This window comes from Cryptomeria japonica, chromosome 3 (assembly GCF_030272615.1).
Source record: "Cryptomeria japonica chromosome 3, Sugi_1.0, whole genome shotgun sequence".
NCBI classification, from domain to species: Eukaryota; Viridiplantae; Streptophyta; class Pinopsida; order Cupressales; family Cupressaceae; genus Cryptomeria; species Cryptomeria japonica.
Window position 1 is genome coordinate 500312057 of NC_081407.1, and position 23700 is coordinate 500335756.

The 23700-nt window shown below is 36.4% G+C and overlaps 1 protein-coding gene across 11 annotated transcripts in view; it reads left to right on the top strand.

Annotated features, from left to right (window-relative positions):
• Window positions 1–23700, top strand: part of LOC131067461 (protein argonaute PNH1-like) — a 143232-nt gene that overhangs the window by 73236 nt on the left and 46296 nt on the right. For 10 of the 11 annotated variants that reach the window (XM_058002475.2, XM_058002476.2, XM_058002474.2 and 7 more), the window contains 5 exons: window positions 4944–5050; window positions 5153–5291; window positions 5772–5888; window positions 6046–6153; window positions 6307–6378. In XM_058002475.2, coding sequence (XP_057858458.2) covers window positions 4944–5050; window positions 5153–5291; window positions 5772–5888; window positions 6046–6153; window positions 6307–6378 — 543 coding nt within the window. The remainder of the gene's footprint in view (window positions 1–4943; window positions 5051–5152; window positions 5292–5771; window positions 5889–6045; window positions 6154–6306; window positions 6379–23700) is intronic. The other variant, XM_058002483.2, reaches the window with a different exon arrangement.

Genomic DNA, 23700 nt, shown 5'->3' on the forward strand with positions numbered 1-23700 from the left:
AGTTTGAGAAGTAAAGCATCACCAAATTGGCATACCAGATGCAAGTCAGCTTGTCAGATGCATAAGTCCCCTCATGTTTACCAACAAAAGACATCAGCCCTGAGTTAGCTTTTGTATAGTGAAGACCTGACGTTAGGAACTTTGAGGTTATCTTGTTTGGACAGTCAGAAGGCATACACGAGTCCCTTATTCAAGAGAGTAGGATGTACTCACTGCATTTTATTCTGTGTTGACGAAAGTTCTACACATTCCCCCATCAACAAGTTTGTTGAGTTGGTGGACATTTAGTCCTTAATGGCCAACTCATTGTTTGGGAACCCCATTTCCTTTTGAAGGCGAAATGGATAAAAAACGACTAAGCATGGACGCCCATTCCAGAAGTGGAAAGCATAAAATATCCTCCAAGTCTGGGACATGGAAATCACTTTAACTCCTCAAAATGGCATCTTGATTTGGAAACAATCAAAATTGGCGAAGTCCGAAGGGGAAAATGTCAAATTCCATGACATGGTGAAAATAGCGCCCAAGGATGGAGTTGGGCGCTAAAACAAGGTCTCCATGGAAAATGTAAAAATTCACAAATTCCTTGGCCAGGTGAATTCAGCGTTCAAGCCTTGGATAGGGTGCCAAAATGATCAAGGCATGGGAAATGTGAAAAAGTGAAATTCCTTGCTCAGTGGAAAATTTCGCCCAAGGATGAGTTAGGGCGCTAAAGGAGAGGGGTCGTGGAAAACTCCAAAGTTGATGAATTCCTCCTCCAAGAGGAAATGACGCCCATGCACAAGGAAAAGGTATTAAATGGTTAAGGCATGGAAATGATGAGGTTCCATCACTAAGTGAAATCCACGCCTAGGTCAAGACTGAAGAAATATTTCCAAGGCAAAGGGTAAAATGAGGGTCAGGAATGGGAATGAAAAAAGCAAAAATTCCCCTCAGTAAAAATTTTGAAAAATCTATTTTTAGACACCAAATCTCATCAGAATTTGAAAATTTTTGTAGATTTGGAATCGTGAGAATTCTCTCTCTCTTGGACAAATAGGAAATGTGGCAAATTGATGAAAAAGCCTCCTCGGGACAAGATGAACTCAAAAAGCAGAAAAAATCCATTCCTCAACGAACAAATTTCCAAAATTTCTTCTGCAGTTTTGAAATGTGCCTAAGGTTGGAAGCAAAACGTGAAAATTAAGGTTCAGAAAGGAAACTTCAAGAATTCAAAAAATTCCTTCCTCAAGGAAGAAATGCACTCAAGGTGAAGAATTGACTAAGTGTTGGAAATTCCTTCCTTCAGGACAAAATTCCAGGAAAGTGGAAAAATTGACTAAGTGATGAAAATTCCTTCCTTGAAGACAGAATTCCAGGAAAGGTGAAAAATTGACAAGTGTTGGAAATTTCTTCCTTCAAGACGGAATTCCAAGCAAGGAAGAAACCACACCCAAGGATGAATTGAAGATAAAATTTCTAAGGCAAGGAAGGAATTAAGGATGAATTGAACAAGAAATTTCCCCCCTGAGAAAAAATTTGAAAAATCCATTTTCAGGCATCAAATCATATCCAAATTTCAAAATTCTTTCAGATTTGGATTCGTGAGAGAATTTTCTCTCACCTAGAACCCTATTTTTGAAAAGTTCCTAAAAAATAGGAGATGGTGGAAAATCATTAAAAATCTCCTCGAGAGCAAGGAAAGTTCGAAAAACTTCAAGAAAACTCTTCATGGATCAAATTTTTCTCTTGAAGTTTTCTCTCTCAGAGGGTTTCTCGCCAAGTGGCAGTCGAGTCAATGCATGTTGAGTCAATGGAGCATCTTTTTGCATGCAGTCGTCGCGTGAAGGTATAGTGGCGCATTCATTGCTAGAATATTTGACCATGGGGCAGCTAATTCATTGCATGGCAGCCATCGTACTTAATGCAGTGGTGGAGCATCTTTCGCATGTAACTATTGTATTCAAGAGATGATGGAGCATTTATTACCAGAGTTACCCGGGGACGCGTCCCCGACTTGAAAAACCCCCGTCCCCGTCTCGGGGACGTTTCGGGGACTTGGGGACGGCCAGGGGACGTTTCCCCCCATCCCCAAATTGCCCTGTATTTTGAGGGGACGTCCCCGAAATGGGGGGACGCTTGCCCTAGCTCTGGGGGACGTCTGTACGTCCCGGGGATGGTTGGGGATGGCTGGGACGTCCCCGATCCGTCCCGGGGACGGCCAGACGTCACCCATATCTAAGACCCTTAAAAAATATTAAAAAAATTAAAAAAGTTGTATTTTCAATTTTTTATTTAAATTTTCTAATATAGGCCCCTTATTAATTCAAATTGTTATTAAAAATAAAAAGACAACATTAATTAAATTTTAAATTTATTAATTTAATTCATAATTTTGACAATGAAACTATATGGCAGCAATGTAGCCTTTGGGCATTTTGACACAGAGATTAGAAAATCGCCCAAAAATCGCCAAACTCGCCGAGTCAATAGAAAAATAACACCCAACGCCCATTGAAAAATATGGGGGGAAACTGCGTCTATAGAAGTAGGGAAAATTTAACTTCCGAGTCTATTGGTATGCATATTGACAATGTGAATGAATTGAAATTCTGATTTATGAATGCATAATTGCATATTGTCTATTGAGTATTAACAATGTTGTATGTTCAGAATTTACATTCTAAAATGTTTTCAACTTTTCATAGTATCATACACATGCTATATCCATGTTTTATTGTTTTCATATGAATATAATGTATGTATGCATGCTTTATCCATGTTTTCATATGAACATTTAGAATTTTGAAATTTTCCTATATATTTTAAATTTTTCCTATATTTTATATAGCTGTCCCCTTTGCCGTCTCTTGCCGTCTCCAAATTTGGCAAAAAAATTTGCCGTCCCGGAAACGCGTCCCGCTGCCCCCGTCCTGGAAACTCGGGGTAACTTTGTTTATTACACATTGGGCGAATTTGAAAGAAGTGGTGCATTTAATGCACAATAGATTGCATTTTGGGCACGTAAAATTAATTGTATAAGGGCATGATGGGTTATTAATTGCTGATCCCCACCTTGTTGCATCATGTGTGGGGAATCTTTTAGGGAAAACCCTAATTAGGGTTTTGCATGTAATCAAGGCTTGGAGCCTATATAAGGGGGTGAGCCCCTTCATTTGTAAGGCAGGGAGATTTGTATGAAATTGTTGCGATAAGTTTTTGAGATAATAACAGTGAAACATTGTTTTCTAATGGTGTCCACTTAAGTTTTTTTTCAAAACTTGCATGGTTTCACCTTCCTCACTTAGAGTAGAATTTTATTTTCTGAGTTGTTAGATAAAGTGCTTTGATTTCAATAGGGAATGTAACGATGTTTGATGAATTTCCATGGTTCATACTTTTTGCATCTTGCTGATTGTAAGTTGTAGTGTAAAGTTAGCTTGAACCCCCAAATTTGTGCTAAGTTCGATTGTGATAGTCACTTGGATTGCGTCGTGTTGGGTATTCAAGTGCACTTTCTCAATTGGAAAATCCTTCAACATCCTCAGAAGATTGCACTAGTTCTTGCAGAGTTGTAGTTAAACTTGGTGAAGGAGAGCTTGGTTTATTTGGAATTCGTCCATCAGAGCATTATCTGTTGATATCACTGCCCTGAGGAGTAGATTTAGATCTTTGTAACCCTTTCCTCTTTAAATTCCAGCTCATTCTAGTTGAATCCGTTCAGAGAAAAAGCATTGCAAAATTGCCATATCCGATGATGAAGTTTCATGCCACAACAAAGAAGTGAAAGAACGATCTAAACATAAGGTCCCTTGGAACCTTGAAGTTAGCTGTTTGAACTTTTTTGCAATCTTAGCACACGGTATAACTTTGATCAAGAGAGAATAGAGTGACCGTTGGTAAACATTATTCTGTGTTAGATGTAGTCCTCAAAAATACGTCAACTCTACCATTGTTAATGCTCAGGCCCTAGTTACAATCAGCATCTTCTTTGGTAAGCCTTTCTTTTTGTTTCAGTTATCGTTTGGAATGTTTTTTGTGATAACATAGAAGTTTTTCTTTCCATGGTCTATTGGATATTGTAGTTGTTCTCTATTAGTCCTACATTTCTTTTAAAAACATTTCAGTTTTTCTGAACTTCATGTTTTGTATCCAATTTTGCTCATATTTTTCAGTCACTGTAAGCAGAATTTTGTTCGTTTTTGTTGGAACATAGTGTAGTATTGACTAATTGAAACAAGATTCACTCAAGCGATAAAGAACATAATAGATGCCAACATATGAAGGAACCAAAGGTACCAGATCTAATTTCTGTTAGAGAACAGAATTCTACAAATTGAATGAATAATAGGGTATACACTCTGATCATTTATAAATGACAATTACCAATCCTAACATTATATTATAGGTTGAACCATGTCTCGTATACTGATAGTATAATAAAGTAAATCGGTTTTCACAAGGATTACTACAAAATGGCATCTCAAGGGGGCCTCATAAGTCAGCTTTACAACAAGTTCATTGCTTTCACAACAATTAGCAGCCATCTATGTGTTGTTCTTTAAGATTAATAAAAAATATTTTTTTATCTCTAAAGGGTCCTTTATGAAGTATGTAGTTTTTGGTTCAGTTTTTATGTAGTTATGATGGAAGTGCTTTGTTAGAGAAAGTTTTCCTAGTGAAGGGAGAATAATAAAACTGTGGCATGGAAATGTGCAAAGGCGAGTTTTTTTATTAAAATGTTTCATATTTGATGGAATCAAAATCCATGCTGATAAAACCATATTTAATTGGGTTGAACAGTCTTATCATAATGGGGAATGTTTAGAATTCTTTTAATAGCTGATCTATTGCACTTTCCATTCTTATTGCTAATTGTTAAATGTGAAATATACTTTCATATTTATTGACAAGTGAATCTTGGACTAATGATCTCTTGGTCTGGTAATTTTGACCAAATTCAGATTAAGAAGGTCTTAAGAGGTATAAAAGTGGAGGTAACACACAGAGGAAACATGCGTCGAAAATATCGCATAATTACATTGACATCACAGCCTACACAGGAGCTGATGTGAGCATTTTGTTGAACATCCTCAGATTTATAAATGTTTCCTGCGAGTTGAACTTTGGCTTTGTTTTCTTGACTTGATTGTCAATAATATGTTGTTGACAGGTTCCCAGTGGATGAGAATTCAACTATGAAATCAGTAGTAGGATATTTTAATGAGACATATGGGATCACTATACGGCATGCTCAACTTCCTTGTCTTCAAGTTGGAAACCAGCAACGACCAAATTACTTGCCAATGGAGGTTTAATTTTTTTTTCTTTTTTTTTCTATGTTACAGCAAGTTTACGGGACTGATTTTTATTTTTGCCATTTTTGGGGATGGAGGGCATGGCTATATAAAAAATAGGGAAAATTTAAAACATATAGAGAAATTTCAAATGTTCATATGATAACATTTATAAATCATTCATCATATACATTATACATAGCAATTGAGTTGAATTGAGAGTTAAGATGAGAGTTGAAATTCACAAACTCATATACATGATGTAACTTAATAGTTAATACATGAGGGGCTGTCCCATACCATCCCTCTGTCCCTGGGACGTTTCTGTTTCCGGCACGGCCTGATTTTACCCAGGAAACGCGTCCCCGGGTAACACCGTTTTTTTAAACAAAATTTACAACTGAAGAGTTGAACTAGAAGAAATCGTCATGTTATCACTGGAAATAGCTTGTGTTTGTTAATACTGAACTCAGAATAATATATTTTGAATGATAGATTTGCAAAATAGTAGAGGGACAGCGCTATTCAAAAAAGTTAAATGACAGACAGATTACTGCTTTGCTGAAAGTTACATGTCAACACCCCCAGGAAAGGGAGGAAGACATAAAGAAGGTTTATTTCTATTTATCAATAATTCTCAGGATAATTGATCATTTGCTTGAATGGTGCTTGGCACTTTCTATCTAGTGATTTTGTTGTCAAATGAAGAAAACAAATGTCTGTTTGAGGCACTTGGTTTGAGCTAACTTAAGATTGAATTACTTTGCAGACTGTGCGTCAGAATGCATATCATAATGATAAGTATGCCAAAGAATTTGGCATCAAAATAAGTGATGAACTTGCCTCTGTGGAAGCACGGATTTTGCCTGCGCCTCTGGTATCATTAAGTTAGCTATATCTTTTGAAGCTCATAGGCAACACCTCTAGCTGTATGGGTTCTTAAAAAGTGTTTTGCAATGATAGTGGTTTTTCATATTGTTTCAGAGGTTTGTCACAATTTTCATTTTCAATGCATGGTGCATTTGAGCAGCTCAAATATCATGATTCAGGCAGGGAGAAAGACTGCCAACCTAAGGTTGGACAGTGGAATATGATGAATAAGGTGAGTATTGTACTGGAACAATGATTATATGAATATCATTTGTATTTGAAGCTTTTTAATTTATTGTCACAGTGGCTTAGCAACAGTTGGGTTGATAGTCCTATGAAAGAAGATTAATATATCACATGGTACAGGTAGTTATGTTGTCTTTAGTTTGGAGCTTACCTTCAAGTGGGTTGATAGTTTATGAGAGAACATTAATATATCATATTGTACAGGGTAGTTATGTTGTCTTGACTGTTCCTAAATAGAGAGAGTAATGATTGTAATTCTATTTGGATCTATATTTGAGCTCTACATTCTTTCAGTATATAGTAATAGTATGATAATAGGACATAATTCATGCTATATTAATGTTTTTTGCATATAATTGGCTATCAGATAGAATTAAAAGGTAAGTTATTTTTAGACCAAGCAATTCACAAAGATCTTATCATCCTTTAGTCAATGCAATTGATTTCAATTAAAAAAAGATTTCAATTGATGGACATTTGCTGGCTATTAGTGTATGTGTCTGACTTAACTATAGATTATTTTGGCATATTAATATATATGAAGATGAATGAACCAACATATTATAATTTTACAGATATCAAGGTTACTTGGGTATATTTAGTGGTTCATGATGTTTATAATCTATATACATTGCACCTGTTATGCATCTCCAAAGCTTGTTTGTCCAGGGAATATAGTGTATATATATTATTCAGAGAAATTGTAATTGCTTATACTCATGATTAAGCGCAAAAATTTAAAAAAAAAAAAATTAAAAAAAAAAAAAAAAATTAAAAAAAATAGTATTATAGATATTGTACGATATTTGGAGTGCTTTGAAACATTGTTGCATGACTGGTATTTATATATGGAGGCAGAAAATACTATTCTACAGAAATAATTATTGCACATGGACACGAGAAATAAGAATGCTATCTTGACACAGAAAACTTATAATAGGGTATTATCCATGAATTATATAAAAGCATTAGAAAATTAAATATGCTTGGGCACCAAATGTATGCTAGCTACAGAAACAGATTTTTGAAGCCTGATGCACACTTGTATAATTAATGTATAGCTGGGCAGAATTGTTATCTACAAATAGGCATCCACAAAGATGTGAGAAAAACAAATAGTTTCATGTGATGTCCCCATCTAAACTAACATTATAGCTATTTCTCAAGCATCTTCATGAAGCACCAATGTAAGGATAGACTGAAATATTTAAGTGAAATCAACCAAGTCAAGAGAATAAATTATTATGAGACAACGATTTGTAAATGGAACAGAATTGATAAAGAAAAATATATAAGAACATGATCAAGCATCAATTACCATCATTTTGGAAGAAGGATTAAATAGAGTCTATCAGCAACAAGTGGTTATGTTAATCATGAAATAACACTCAGCAAATTTATCTCATCACCCCGTGTGTGAAGCAGAATTAGTATCAGGATCAGAAATTTACTAATCAGTTGATTAGTTACCCAACGAACAGCGATTCCTTATGCAATAACAATTAGTATGAGGAATAGCGATTAGTATCTACCAATAAATGCTAGTCAATATTCATCAAGTAGTTCATATCTAAGATGCAGTCCACTTGCATCGATCATGGGAGTAATTAACATTTCCAATTGAATGCAACTCTCTCTAAAGATGTGATATTAACATACAGCTGTTATAATTAGTCATTCCATGGAAAGGTGCGAATTAGAACAATAATGGCTGTTCATGAAAGAGTGCAATTTAGATAACAAGCTGATTTGTGTAAGTAATGGAAGGGTACGATTAGGGAAGGGATATGTCTATTCCAGTCAAAGGTTGCAACTGTTCCATACCAAAGATATTTAAGGAGGAACAATACTCATTCCAAGGAAATCATCGGACATCTTTTATTCTTATTTATTCTTTGTGGATTTGCTCCTATTGAGCAAATAGCCCTTTGGCTTTTAGACGCATATTTACCAATGATACATATCAGACACACTGCCTTTGGAGTTTTCATAATTTACAAGATCATTCAGGCTAGCATCCATATCTGTAGATCATATAGATTCGCTACATAAACACATATCAGGCAAGCATTCATATATAGATCGAAGCTCTTATTAGACCAATACAAAGTTTATTGCATATCGAGAGAGGCAAATCAGACATAGCAATTACCTTATCGCTATAAGCGATAATTGAGGAGATCATTGCATACTTCAATAGTCTAATTAGAAACAGCAAATCTACATCATCGCTATAAGCGATTGAGAAGAGAACACACAGCATATCAACATCGATATATCGTAAAGCTACAAGCAGTTGAGAGGTAACGTGCAGCATAGTCTGCATTGTTATACCAAAGATACTCTATCCATACTTAGCATTGATTGCATTGCACTAAGTGCAGATAAGATATATGGATCAAGATCATCTTTGCGTACATTTAAGTGTTAAATCAGAGATAGCAGTGATATTGGTCCTTATACCATCATATTACAAATGATATAAATTGTGTATCAAATCTATCATTCTTGCATTGAGTGGTATCGATTATCATTATTTTAAGTGTTATTAGAGACTTTTTGGAAAGAAATCTCTTGCAATTCAATTTAGTAAGTTAATTTTCCCTCTTTCCTAGATTACATAAGGGGACATTACATTTCATTTTAAATTTGTACATGACTACAATGTACATGGTATCCAAGGATATCACCAGGGCTTTGTATTTATGAACTTTGTTTCTATTTGAGAAATCTTTTAATGCCATTTAAAGGAAAACATATTGGATGATCATTGAACTACTTATGCATAACTGATTACACAAATTGGAGCCTGCTACAATGCAATTTTTAAATTAAGTTTGATTATCAAAGCTCAACTTAAATGCTCTGGAATTCTTTGTAAGGATGAGGTTCCATGAGATTTTATGTCCATCCGGGAGCATAAGCTAGAGCTGTAGGAAGCAGGGTTGAGTGTCGTTAATATGTGTGCATTTAATCTATGAAGGAAGGATTTAATATGGGTGCTACAGCAACAAAAACAATCTATGAGCAAACAGAAATAATAATCACAATTCTCTGTAAACATTAATACTATTAGAGTAATTAATTATTACTTAATGGTCATTAGTTAGTCGTTAGTTTAGTTTAGTCTGATTAGATAGTTTCTATTTCTGTTTTCTGTTCATGATTGTTTCGTTTAGAAACATCGTAATGTAATTGCCTATATGTAATTCATTTTACTTCATTAATGATCAAGCAATTACCATTTCATGGTATTAGAGCCGGTTAATTTTTTGGTGGAGATTTTTAAGACAAAAATTTTGTTGATAGCCTGAAAAGAATTTTCAGATGTTTTTAATTCGTTTATTTCTAAATAAAAAATTGAAGGGTTTTTTATGGTAAAATTGTGAATCTACAAGATCGTGTTTTTTTGATGAAAATCGTGTGCCAAGGGAGTGTGAAAAATCGCAGGTATCTGCAAGAGGGTTTTTCAAAATTATAATTGCACAGATTTTACAGTTAAAAATAATGGATTTTTTAGTCAAAAATCACATTTTTTTGATCTTCTTTTTGCGGGCATTTGTCGACTTTCTTCAGTGCAAGGTTTTTTGTTGGATCTTTGCTGGCAGATGACAAATTGCATCGGATTTTTTTAATTTAAAATTGTGCTGTGTCTGCGGCTTTGCGCCTTGAAGGTCAGGGTTTTTGCGTTGCGATTTTCTGGTGCTTTCTTCCACAACAGGTTTGGTCAACTAAAAGTCACGCGGCCTGCTCTAGGTTTCTGACCGCGAGCCCACAACTCTTCTTTCCACAATAAGGTTTTTTTCATCTGCACCTACTATGAGTTTCACACGATGGATTTTGGCTCTACATTGTTTTTACCAGCGCCTAGGATTTTTTGCTATGGATCTAGGAGTTCTTTTTCTTTGATATGGGAGTTTTGCTTCAGCGCCTAGGGTTTCATATTGTTATTTTTTGATTGATTTTTTAAATAAAATTCAGGTTTTTTTGACAAGCTCCTTGAGATCTTGTGCTTAAAGTTCATGCTAGGGTTTTCACTGATTTTTTGACCACAAAAATCAGCTGTTCATTGTTGCTGCAATTTTACCTCGAATTTCGTGCATCGAAAAGCAGGAGGGATGGCATCTTTGGCTAACATTATGCTGGAAAATAATCAGCGCTTCAACAACAAAAATTACAACACGTGGAAATAGCGTATGCTCATGATCTTTGAATACCAGTGTCTAGACTAGATTGCTCATCCTTTGGCTGCAGGAAAAGACCAGGACAAGTACGATGAGCACAATCAAGAAGCAGTTATGCTCATCAAATTATCAGTCATCTACGACATGCTTCCACAAGTGTTGTTTGGGAAGTCAGCTTTGGAGATATGGAATCATCTAAAGGATCTCCATGAGACGTCGGACAAGAGTCAAGTGTTCTTTTCGAAGAACATGTTTTCAATAATGATGGAGGATAAGATGTCTCTATAGGAGCATCTTACAAAGATCAAGGATATACACGATCAATTGGAAGCTATTGGTCGCAAGTGGAGGAAGAAGGCATGGTGGTGATCACTCTCAATTGTTTACCATGCTCATGAGCATTTTATTGAGACGCTCAACATTACCTCTATGAATGTTGATCTTAAATTTCCTTACTGTGCAACAAACTTTTGCAGCAAGGAAGGTGGAAACAACAGTTTGTGACCATTAGTGAATCATCACCTGTAGAACAGGCCTTCATTGCCAAAGCCAAGGATAAAGGCAAAGTCAAGGGCAAGTCCTTTCAGCCAAAAGGACAGGGCAAACTTGAGAGCAACTCGAAGAAGGTTATCACATGTTACTAATGTGCAAAGCTTGGCCACATGATGTAGTGTCGCAAATGGATGACTGATGAGCAATCCAACCAGGGAGGGTCTCGACAGAAGGCCCATGTTGCAGTGAACACTAAGTAGGAGTCTGCCTTTTATGCTTTTATAGCCAAAAGACCAACATACCAGGTGAAATAATCTACTTGGTACATTGATTCTGGAGCTTCTCGACATTTCACACACAAAAGAGATTGATTAAGGCTTCTTCTGATTCAATGGTCTTGGGAGGACGTGAAGAGTATACAGTTGTCAGCAATTGCACCGTTCAGATTATGTTTGGTGGGAGGAATCTCATCTTCCTCAACGTATACTATGTTCCGAGCATGGAGTTTAATCTGTTGTATGTTAGTTAGATTTAGTTAGATGATGTGACACTGTCTGAAGTTGGATGTTGTCTTCATTGCACAAAAGTGCCACATTATTGATAAGGAGTCTAAGAAGACAATTGTTGTTGGCCTTAAGGATCATGGATTGTACAAGTAAAGGTGATTGATACTGGCAAGTCTCATGAGGTTGCAATGGCTGCGAAGAGTTCTTCCATAAGCACTCTTTTGCATCAGCTATATGGGCCCCTGGACATACCATCTCTCTCTTAGTTGGCTCTGGAGGATTTGGTAGAAGGCTTACCTGAGATTCAATAGCAGACACATGGTGTGTATGGAGCTTGCGAAGCAGGGAAGCAACATCAAACTCCATTCTCAGATGGACAAGCTTGGAGAGCATCCAAGGTATTACAATTGGTTCATGCAGATGTTTGTGGACCAATGAATATGGCATCGGTCATTGGTACCAAGTATTTTCTTCTGTTCGTAGATGATTTTAGTAGAAAAATGTGGTTCTTTTTAAAAGCAAAATCAAATGTCTTTAATAAATTTCAGATTTTTTAGGCATTAGTTGAAAAAGCGTATGGTCATCAGATTGTATTCCTTAAGCCAGATAATGGGGTTGAGTGTTCCACTAAATTCACCAACTTTTGTGCTCAAAATGGCATCAAGCATTAGTTTACTACACCCTATACCCCTCAGCAAAATAGTGTTGTTGAGCGGAGGAATCAAACCATAATAGAGATGGCTCGGTGTATGATTGAAAACAAGAATGTGCCTAATAAATTTTGGGCTGAAGCAGTCTATACTGCAGTATACCTTTTTTATCGGTCTCCCACACAAGCTGTTAAGACGATGACTCCCGAAAAAGCTTGGTTTGGGAGGAAACCAAAATCAGCCAGCTTAGGGTTTTTGGTTTGATTGCATGTACTTGGATTCCTAATGCAAAGAGAACAAAGTTGTAATATGCAGCCCTGTTTGTAGTCTAATTTGTTTTTGGAGTGTGTTTGTTGTTTTAACAATGTCCACAATGCCAAATAAAGTGTAGGTTTCAAAGATAATATTGCTATGTTTATTTTGAATTAAATATACTATAAACTTCAGAAATAACACTGCTGAAAATTCCAGATCTTAACTCAGACTTAAATATTCATTGTTTCTTCGAAGTAATGACAACCCAGATCATAAAATATCATTTATTATCTAATTCCAAATTGTATATACACAAGATGAGTTGCCCTCCCATGAGATTCAACATTAATATGGTCCTCTTATGATTGTTGTCCTTATCAATGGTAATGCTATAAGAACCCTTGTTGACAATGGCTCTGGCCTTAATGTTTGTAGCATTAACCTATTGCATAAGATCAATGTGGATACATCTCATATTAAACCAGATTCTCTTACTATCCATGGATTTGATAATGTTGCTGGATCTTCTTTAGGTACTATAACCTTGCCTATTAAGGTGGGACCTGTGATTTTACCTACACCTATTCATGTCATGCCCAATAAACTCACCTACAATCTTCTATTAGCACGACCTTGGCTTCATAATATGCAAGCTGTCCCTTCTACTCTTCATCGCAGCGTCAAGTTCATTTATAACAATAAGATTTATACTTTGTACGCTGATACCAATTTACAAGTCTCGTTACAAACCTCATCTTCTTGTTCAACCACTTCTAATCCTTCTTCAAATACTCCTACATCTTCAAGTATTCCTATTTCCTTGAATACCCTTGTTCCCTCCAGTGATTCCAAGACTCTTGAAAAGGATTCTACTCAATTTGAATCCTCTCCCAAAGATATCTTTTCTCCCGAAGGGGTACTCTTAGATGATGATTGGGGATCTCTAGAATTTAACCCTACTTTTGTGGGAGAATATAGAGTCTCTTGGAAAGCATCTAAATTTGAGAAGGAGAAAGATAAGGATGACCTAAAAAGCAACCCACTTTGTCTAAACAATTAAGTAACAATTTTGTGGCTGCCTCTAATTCAAACAATTCTTCAGAATCTTCTTCTTCTTCATCTAATTATGGCACTGAGACCTATGAGGCCCCACCATCTCTTTCCGATATGGCATCCCTTTATGGTCTAGGTTTTCACATTTTAGCTAAGAGTGGATATAATGGCAATGGTTGTGGCGCAAATGAAAAAGGGATTAAAGTTCCTTTAGGAAATAACATACATGAAGCTTCGTTTGGACTTGGATATAATCCTTCAAAGCCCACCAAAGCATCTAAATGACCATCTCTGAATGTGAATGCTATATTTAGTAGTGATAATGACTTCACCTCATTTAGATCATCCTCTACTTCTCTCAACACTCATCCCAATCATAAGGAAATTATGGTGATTGACAAGTCTCTTTATAAATCTCCCCAAGAGATTTCCAATCCTACTTATGAGGCTTTATCTTCTATTCATTCTAATATCCCCTCTTCTAGAAATAAGGTTCTAATGAGTTATACCTGATCCTTTCCTAAGGTTTCTTGTGTGCAAAAGGAGCATGACTTAGTGGCCTATTCTTCTCCTACAAACTACTCTCTTGATCAAAACTTTTCAACATTCATCATCCTATACATGTTTTGCCTCTTATTTATTGTAGAGCAGTTAAGATGTCATATTCAAATTCTTCATCCCATCTATCATACAATTAAATAACATTAGTGGCTATTATGTTGCTCATCATTATGTGACATTGGTAGCTTACTTGCTGGGGGCTCATTGTCATTCATGGTGGTACAATTTCACGTGCAATCACACTTTGGAAGCAACATAATAGCCTATTTTTGTCCCATCTCTTGTCTCTATGTATAGGGGGCAAGGGTGATTTCAAACATCTCTCCTTAAGATTAAAATTTTCCCCTTTGTGAAGTAGTGTCTTCTATGAGGATCTCTTATTGATTGTAGAGGTGTATATCCCTCTCTCATTTTTGAACAAATGAGGATCTTAAGTACATGTCCTTAATTGAGACCTCTTCCTTGGTATTGTAAGTCTATAATCATTCATCAAACTCTTTTCCTCATTGAGTGGTATCTTTTATAAGGAACACTTCTATGTTGTGAACGTGCATATCCCTGATGAGGATCTCTTTCCTTCTTTTAGAAGAGTGTTTCTTTTATAAATGATCTCTCTTTGATGTCCTTGCCTCTATAATTGGGGGGCAAGGGTGGTATTTCAATCTTCTCTCTTTTTCCAATGATTCCCCTTTCCTTTCTTGAGTTGCATTTTTCAAATGGATTTCATCTCTTGCATAGAATATGTGCTCCCTATTTAGGACTTATTCTTTGTCGAGAATGATGCATCTTTTATGAACAATCTCTCCTTAGTGAAAGTGTGCAATCCTTTGCTAAGAATCCTCTTTCTCTACATATTAGAGAAGGTGTGCATTCTTATTCTCCTTCTCCTCTCCTTCAAGATGTTATCCTTATCAAAAATCCCCTCGATTCTCAAAGGCGGATGTCTTTGAATAATGATCTCTTCCTCTTTTTTCAAAATTTGAAAGGTAATTCTTTTCCAAACCCTAATTCTGCACTTTTCTGCTTAATCTGTCATCTTGTGTTAGAGAGCTCCAATCCTCACACTCTTGGTTGTGTAGGAATTGTGATTTAGTTCTCTTTCTTACCAAATGGTTCTCCATTGGTTTTGATCTTGCATCAAACCTTGTTGTGAGCATTTGTCATCAATTTCTCCTCACAATTTGCTGTGGTAAACATGATACCCTGTTTCACCTCACTAATTAGCAAGCCGAAACAGGAGGGGGGGCATATAGCGAATTTTATCACTTCCCTAGTAAGCATTTAGGTGATTTTGTAATTTTATCTAACAATGTGGTTTTGTAGGGTGCAGTTCCTAACAGTGTACAACAGATACCGCTGGGGGCTTCGTCTGACACCTTATGGATATATCCTTTTTCATGAATGTTTACTTTTCTATATTTTAGCTTGCATATGCATGTAGTTTCATATGACCACTAAAGTGGGGGTTAAATGTAGCATCATAAATTGTACACCCTTAATTGGGTGGTACAATTCCACGCTTAGGTTAGCACCCGCCTTAGTGTGTTTGCATCTTGCATTTGAAATTCCCTTTAAGCATTTAATTAATTAATTAAATTAAATTTAAGGTCTTCTTTCATCACTCTATACATCATAAAATTGGGCCCTTTACATTAAGTGCGCCCCTTTTTATTTTATTCCTCCAATAAATCATTTCATCAAATACCCTAATTATGTCTTATTTTGACCTTCAAGGCCCGATTTCACATATCTAAACATCTCAAATTTTCCATATACTCTTGGAATTCGCTCTAAAATCACAATATCTTGCTTCCTTGAAAATCTGGCAAAAAGTTTGGTCGTACCGTATGTTCGAACCAAATTGGTACCTACTTGGTCCCGACTTTTTCTCCCCAAATTTAGGGAGCATGTTTTGGCGGTATTTTAATATTCAAATCCAAGAGATTGGTGGAAAATATTATTTCTAGGTCGGCCTATGACTAAAAACAAAGTTAGGGTCTCCTACATAAAGCCTTTCCTTTCCTCATTTGAAGGATTTGATCTACAAGCAAATGAAGGAGCCTCTTATGAAGTGAAAGTGCAAGTTATATGAAGTCTACACCAGCAAACCAAACATTCACCAATTCTACATCAAGCATTTTCAACATTCCTTGGGAGCTTTGAAGATATTGAAGAATAATAGGAGATCACTGATTGGTGATTGGCTTGTACGTCTCCCTTAGGGTTTGGTATGGTTTCATGTTATTTTCATGTCTTTGCATGAGCTTCATTTTCAGATTTACATTCATGCTTTAGATCTCTAGTTCATTTGTGATTTGAAGCATTTACATTTACAATTATTATCATTTAGGGTTTGGTCTCCAAAGCATAGGGTAGAACTCTAGATTCTTTATTACTTTCATTTAGGATCTTGCATAGACACAAGATTCTTGTACACACATTTTCAATACATTATCGTCTATTTGTGAAGGTGGAAACCACCAAAACAAGGGGTTTGACTAAGGCAAAACCCTATATAGCCACCTAGACACCATTTTTCAAGTTGTAGGTGCAGGTACAAGAATCCAGTGCATGCACAAATTTCGAGACGTACAGAGCACATAGATACAAATCCAACCTCAAAATTTGATCTCAGTCTTCAGGGACTAGGGTGTGGCGCCCTGGTCCTCTGAGTTTTTTTGCATTTTTTGGCAGTTATGCATTTCAAGTCTTCAGAATCCCAGATCCAACAGTTTGAACTCTCTATTTTGATAGGGACCAAAGCGCCCAACGCCCTGGTCCTGCCTAGTCAACTCCAAATTGCAGTCACAAGTGCGCATTTGGATTTCCCAACCTGCTCTGTACTCGGTCTCTTAGTTTTAGTTCAGTCAGATTCTACATTTTCAGTTTATGTTCGCTTCATTGTTCATCTCCTAGCATAGTTGGTTATTGCATCATATTTTGCACATCTCCCTTTATAGCAAAGGAATAGAAACCCTAAGAGATATTCCTTGACCCTTTCTCTCTTGCAAGAAGTGGTCAAAGTGAAATATCTCCCTAGGCTCTTTCGTATTCCAATGTGTGTATGAGAGTGGGACTAGGTCTTAGCTACTTGGTTCCATTTTTATGCATCACAACATCATCATCATCAAAAACAACCAATTCAGACTCTGGATCTATCTCATCGAGGTTAATTGGCTCGTCTTCCTTAATAGTTCTTGATTTTGCCCATGTAGAAATTAGTCTTTGCCTTACAAGTGAGAAACACAATGAATAGTGAAAACAATTTGAAATTACTGCAACTATATGTTAATATTCTTACCTTGAGCTTTCCTTATCGTCAAGCAGAGGTTGTGGTGAACAAGTACCAAGTCATTCATCCGTTTTTGTGTTAGGCGACTGTGTTTCTTGGAATGCATGTATTAAAAAATGCTCCAATTACGCATCACAAGCTGATGCTGCATGGTTAGCTCAATATACGTGCCACCATCCACCTTAAATTTGCTAATTCATCTCCAAAAGAAGCTCACCATTGAGCTGAAAAACACATTAGATGGAGATGATATTGTATGACTAAGAATATCTTAAAATCCTAACAAACTTAATGAGCATGTTGGCAAAATAAAGAGATTGTCAAAAGTTTATAGAGTCTACTTGGTTTTAAGGCCTTTCTGCCTTGTATGGCAGTCCTACAAGAGAGAAAACCCTTAGCTTGCTTGTACATTTCCAACTCTAACTTAGCTGCATTAAATTTTTTCATATTTGGAAACATTTTGTCCATGCACTGGTAGAAGCCTTGTTTGAGCTCAACATTAATATCCATGTATAAAGTCTTGTAGAATAACAAAGGATTGAACAAGTATCCCGCAACATGGAGAGGAGTGTGCATTTGTCCATCCCATCTCCTATCAATTATGTCCCACGACGACATCTACCTCTCCCTGTTATTTCCCAGCTTACTCCTTATCACCTCCTTGGCCCTATCCATAGCCTCATACACATCCCATGAGGGGTTTTTCCCCATCCACTAGTTTCAAGAGTTTTACTAGAGGCTCTGAAATTTCTACAATTTGTTCAATAGATTCCCAAAAGTTGGTAGAATACATGTACTCTACCATAGCTATGCCATTTGCTTGATTTGTGAAGCTAGACTCCATCCACTTAGGTGAAACAAACATTTGCATCAAATCACTTTTTTGCTCAAGTAGTTTTTGCAATGCTAGGAAGTGTGTTGCAAATCTTGTCACCCCTAGTCGAACTAGCTCCTTGCCTCCTGTGAAAGAGTGTGGTATAGCCAAAATCCTTGTGTAATTATAAATAAATTTGGTAACCTTGTGAACCTTTTGCAATACCTCCTTAACCCATTCAATTTTTCCAATGTCATATAGGGTTAGATCAAGGCAATGTGCCGCACATGGTGTAAAAATCATAGAGGGGTATTTATCTGTCAGATTTCTCCCAGCAACAACACAAGTAACAATGTTGCCTATGATAAATTGAACCACATTTTGTGGCCCTACATTCACGACTACAATGTCATGCATCCCAAATAATGCAGTCGTGGATTTCATTATATTAGATGCATCCATAGATTTCAAAAAAATAGCGTCAATCTCACAAAGACAAGGAAGTTAATGAGAGTTCGGTTCCTTCTATCTGTCTAGCCATTTGACATAATGCTACAACCAGTTTTAGCCCACTGTAACTGATGCTCTTTTACAACATCTTCAACATCATGTATTGCATCTTTGAGCATACCAACCCTCAATGACTCATAAGATGGGGCTTGAAATCCAAGATCTACAACTGCAATGGCATCTACCATAGGTTGCCAATATGGATTTCTACTAGCATGGAATGCCAAGCTAGAGGAGTACCAAAAATTTCCAATTGCCTTCTTGGCTTGTTCAGTGATGGTTTTCCTCCATCCTATATTCTCCAAAGTGGTTTGTGATCTTGGTGTAGTACGAGGTTGGAAGAAAGTATTAATGTTTCGTCCACCTGTGTTTGGTCCATGTGCTAGAGAAGTAGGTGCTGACCCAGATTCCCTGAAATCCCCATCTTTACCATCCTCCTCACCCAAACGGTTCTTCCTGAGATCTGCAGAACTAGAACCTAGTTCAACCCCAATTCTTGCCTTTTTGGCCTTACTCTCAACAATCCCTTCAAGAGATTGCTTTTCTTGATATGAGCATTTGAAGGGCATACTTTGCATATCTCGGTGTTATTTCCTCGTTCTTTTGACAAATGCCATTTGAAATAATAAATTCCACCACTGGTCTCTTCTAGACACCAATTGCACTTGACCTTCATGCTACCGGGAACTGCTGTGCAATGTGTCCACGCAAAGTCTTTTTGACGTGGCATTGTGATCAACAATCAAATCTGCAAAAACATAGTCAGAATTTTTTAGCTTTTTACCCCTGATTTTTCTTATCCTCTCTTTCACTTAGGTTAATCCAGATCAAATTCAAGTAATTTTTCAAAAAATAGCACCTTGTATTCTAGAAATCTTATTTCACAAAGCTAAAAGCATTGGGTCTTCTACATTACTTATTTCATGTTTGTATTCTTCACCATATTTAAAGCACTGCTCTATTTGTAAAGGACTTAATGTTAGACATCAAACTATGGTAGGCAAAACAAATCTATAGAGGCACATCCAGACATCAAGTTAAATTTACACATACCTAGATGCACGAATGATGTGGTTGGCACCTTTGTGAATCAAAGAATTTAAATTGAAGGAATTTGTTTGGATAGGAGTGTATAGCATGAACGATGAATCAAAGAATTTAAATGGAAGGAAGTTGTTTGGATTGGAGTGTAGAGCATGAATGATGAACGGACATTGGTTATGCACCTCAATTTATAGACAATAACCATTCTAGAATACATTCTTGATTTGGCATTGATCTGCACTGTAGGGCTTGGGATGGTTGCATGGCATACCACCCAATAATCCAGCTAGTTTTAATGAACATTAACAGAAAACACCCAGCAAACCATTACACTTACATGTAGACAAAGTGATAGTAGATAGTGTTTTTTAATACAATGCAAAAGATTATTGCACATTTGCAATGAATGAATGAGTGTAATATTGAGTGTTTCTATTTGCTCATCTTGAGGATGGAGTTTTGTAGACTGGTTTAGTTGAGTATTTGACATTTCACAAAACACACTGGAAATGATTTTTAAACCTTGGCTCTTTGTCAGACTTGATGGGTGTAATCAATTTGAAATGAACCAAAAATTCAACATCACATGTTTGTATTATCCCCTATGACAAACACAAAATTTATCCTACGTTATCAATAAAAAACCGAACTAACATATGTTATATTAACAAAGTAACAAAGTAAAAACTTATCCTACGTTATCAATACAAGAGACTTTGTTAATAAATTTTACTTTGTTATCCTACGTTATAATAAAAAACTTATTATGACAAACACAAAATTTATCCTACGTTATAATAAAAAACTTTGAAAAACAAAAGACTGATAAAAACGTCGTAACAAAGTAAAATACCTGTTTTTGCTGCTTCTGGTTGTTCCCGTCAATGGCGTGCAATCTGTGTGTGATGGCGTGCGACCTAGGTGTGTTGCCGTGCGACCTGTGTGTGTTGGCAATGGCGTGTGACCAAGTTCCTCCCATCAGTGGCTTCTGTTGATGGCTCTTCTTCCTCCCGTTGACCAAATTCTGCCTCCGAAGCCCTTCTTGTTTCTCCATGCCTCTGCATGCAACATATTTATAATTTATTTTGCCTGGATTTTTTGCTTTTCACAGCGTTTAGGGTTTTGGCGCATTATTTTTTCCACACTGGCGTTTTTCATCTGACTAATCGTAAGAGGTTTTCCCGATTTTTCCATGATTACATGCGATAAAATCGCTGACCACGTTGACCGATTAATACGCGATTTTTCAGGGAATAGATCGCCATGGCCCCCGATCAATGATTAATCGGGTATAATCGCAATTTTTTGCAGATTAATGCTACTATGGCTGGGAGTGGTGCTAAGCTACAGAGCACCTGTAGCACATGCTACAGGCATTGACAGTCAATCCTTTCCACTGGACTGAGTACCTTCTCTATCTTCACATGCTTCTCAAAACATCCAGCTGACATTTGCCTGTGCTGTTCTCCACAAAACTGAATTTCTGTGTTGGCTACAGGCATTGATAGTAAATCCTTTCCGCTAGACATTTCTACCAGTGCATTCTCTATCTTCACACGCTTCTCGAAACATCCTGCTGACATTTGCCTGTGCTGTTGTCCGCAAAACTGAATTTCTGTGTAGGCTTTAGGCTGGGAAACAATATCTTATTAGTCAACACAACCTTGTCCATACATATACTACAGTTTTTATCTCAAAGCTCAGTTAAATATTCCTAATCCTATTCAGACAATGCAATCAGTACAACAAACTATAACAACAGGGTATTGAACCTGAAAGGACAGGAAAGGTGCCAAACTTAGTAGAAAAGACGCTATAGTTGTGAAACAATAGGTACAGGTTTTGGCCTCATCAATAACCATTGAAGATCTAATACTGATAATAAACTAATAGCAGATAATAAACATTATACTTTTTATGTTCATTAGGTTTCGTTAATTTAATGTAGATAAGATTGTCTAATTGAAACTCATGCATAGATCTTACACCTTCAAATATTTTGCCATCCTGTCGATGACAATCATAATGTATTGTGGGTTATAGATGTTGGGCTAACTGCAGAAGGATATTTTTTCCAAAGCTGAATAACATTTTATTACCTAAATGTTTTGTCTTGATGTCTGAAACAGTATGATGAAAATTGTGCATCCTGACAAAGTGGAGCCATCAATGGTTGTCTTTATTTGTATAATATTTATATTTCTTTTTGCTTCTCATTAAGGATTGAAATGTCCCTTTAGATATCAAGATGATTGACCAGGATCCTGTCCTTTCATCATTCCTTTTAACACTGATGGGACTGATGCAACAAGAATCAATCCTCTTGTTCCTATGGAAGGCGACCTCTTCTACCACCAGGTCACAGACCCACATTTTTTTTTCTATTACCCATGCACTTGCTCTTGGATTTATTTCTTTCTCAAAATATGACTCATCATATAGCTCCACATCATTCACCAGAAGTTGAATCCAAAATAATCAGAATGATATTTGATACTCCAAAACCTTGTTAATATTCTTCTATCACTTATATGCTCTAGATGCTATCAATTGTCTACTTGCACACAAAGTAAGCCCAAAATACAAGTTTGTCTTGAAATACATCAACTAAAGTTAAAATCAGAAATCTTCAAATAGATTTTTGACAAGGATATTACATTAAAAAATAGACTCTCTAAAGGTTATTTAAGAAAAATGAATCTCCAAATAGACGTTGTAGAAAATCCTCTCAATAAAGTGAATCCAAAATTAGTAAAAAATTCAAAAAGTAGATTCAGCTGAAGGTAGTGGCAGATAAAAATAAATACTATGGAGCACTCCTAGATGTTTTTGGCACAGTAGCTGTGGCAGTGGTCATGGCATCTTGCAAATCCATCTTGTGAATCATGGTCTACGGGGCAACCAATGCAAACACAATCAGCTCAATCAGCTGAATGACTTCTAACACATTTTCTATTTTCGGCTAACAAATATTTATTTATAAACAAACTCGGTCCGCTCGGCCAACTACAGCCACTTATCAACATCGTAGTCACATATTCAGCTGGCTCATATTTCCTTAGAGCCATTGATTGTTCTGGAAAGTGCAAGGGTGCTGTTTTCTAGTTTCATATTTTGTGAGAAGCCATAGAGGAGTTGGGGCAGCCAATGTTGTGCAGGTGGTCGTTGATTTGGTACGTGTGTGCAAATTAGCTGCTTTGATGGTTGAGGGAGCTTAAAAGCACATCTTTTGGACCCCTGTTGTGTTCATGCATTGAACAACGCATTGAAACATATAGCAAAGATAGATTGGGTGCAGCAGGTGGTTGTGGAGGCTAGAGATATTCAGATGTATTTTGGAATAATCACATCTCAGTTGCTCTCTTCAGGACATTTTTAAAGAAGGAATTCCTCAAGCTCATAGAGACAAGGAATGCCAGCTATTTTATTTTGTTAGAGAGGATGCTTGAGGTGCAGGAGGCAATTGATGATGGTTAATTCAGAGTGGAGTAGATGGGCTATGACAAGCATTGTAGAAAGGAGAAGCATCAAACAAACAATTCTTGATGATGATTGGTGCTCCAATGTGAGGTAAAAGAATCGTTATTAATATTTTTTATTAACTTGCTGATTTTCATTTTATTAATACATTTTAAATTTATGATTTGATTGCTGTTTTTGTTAAAAAATGTTTGATTTTAGTTTTCTAAGTTATAACTTGTTGTTTGTCAAATTTTTGTTTGCAGATATATTTGCTCCTTTGTTTCACCAGATGTGGAAGTCATTAGATATGCTGATATAGACTCTCCAAATGTTGGAGAGAATTATGAGACATTTGACAACATGCTTGGAAAAATAAAGCAAGCAATTTCTAATAGGGATCCTAATTTGAAAAAATGAAGCAAGCAATTTCTAATAGGGATCCTAATTCGGCAAAATAAAGCAAGCAATTTCTTATCTCATATGCA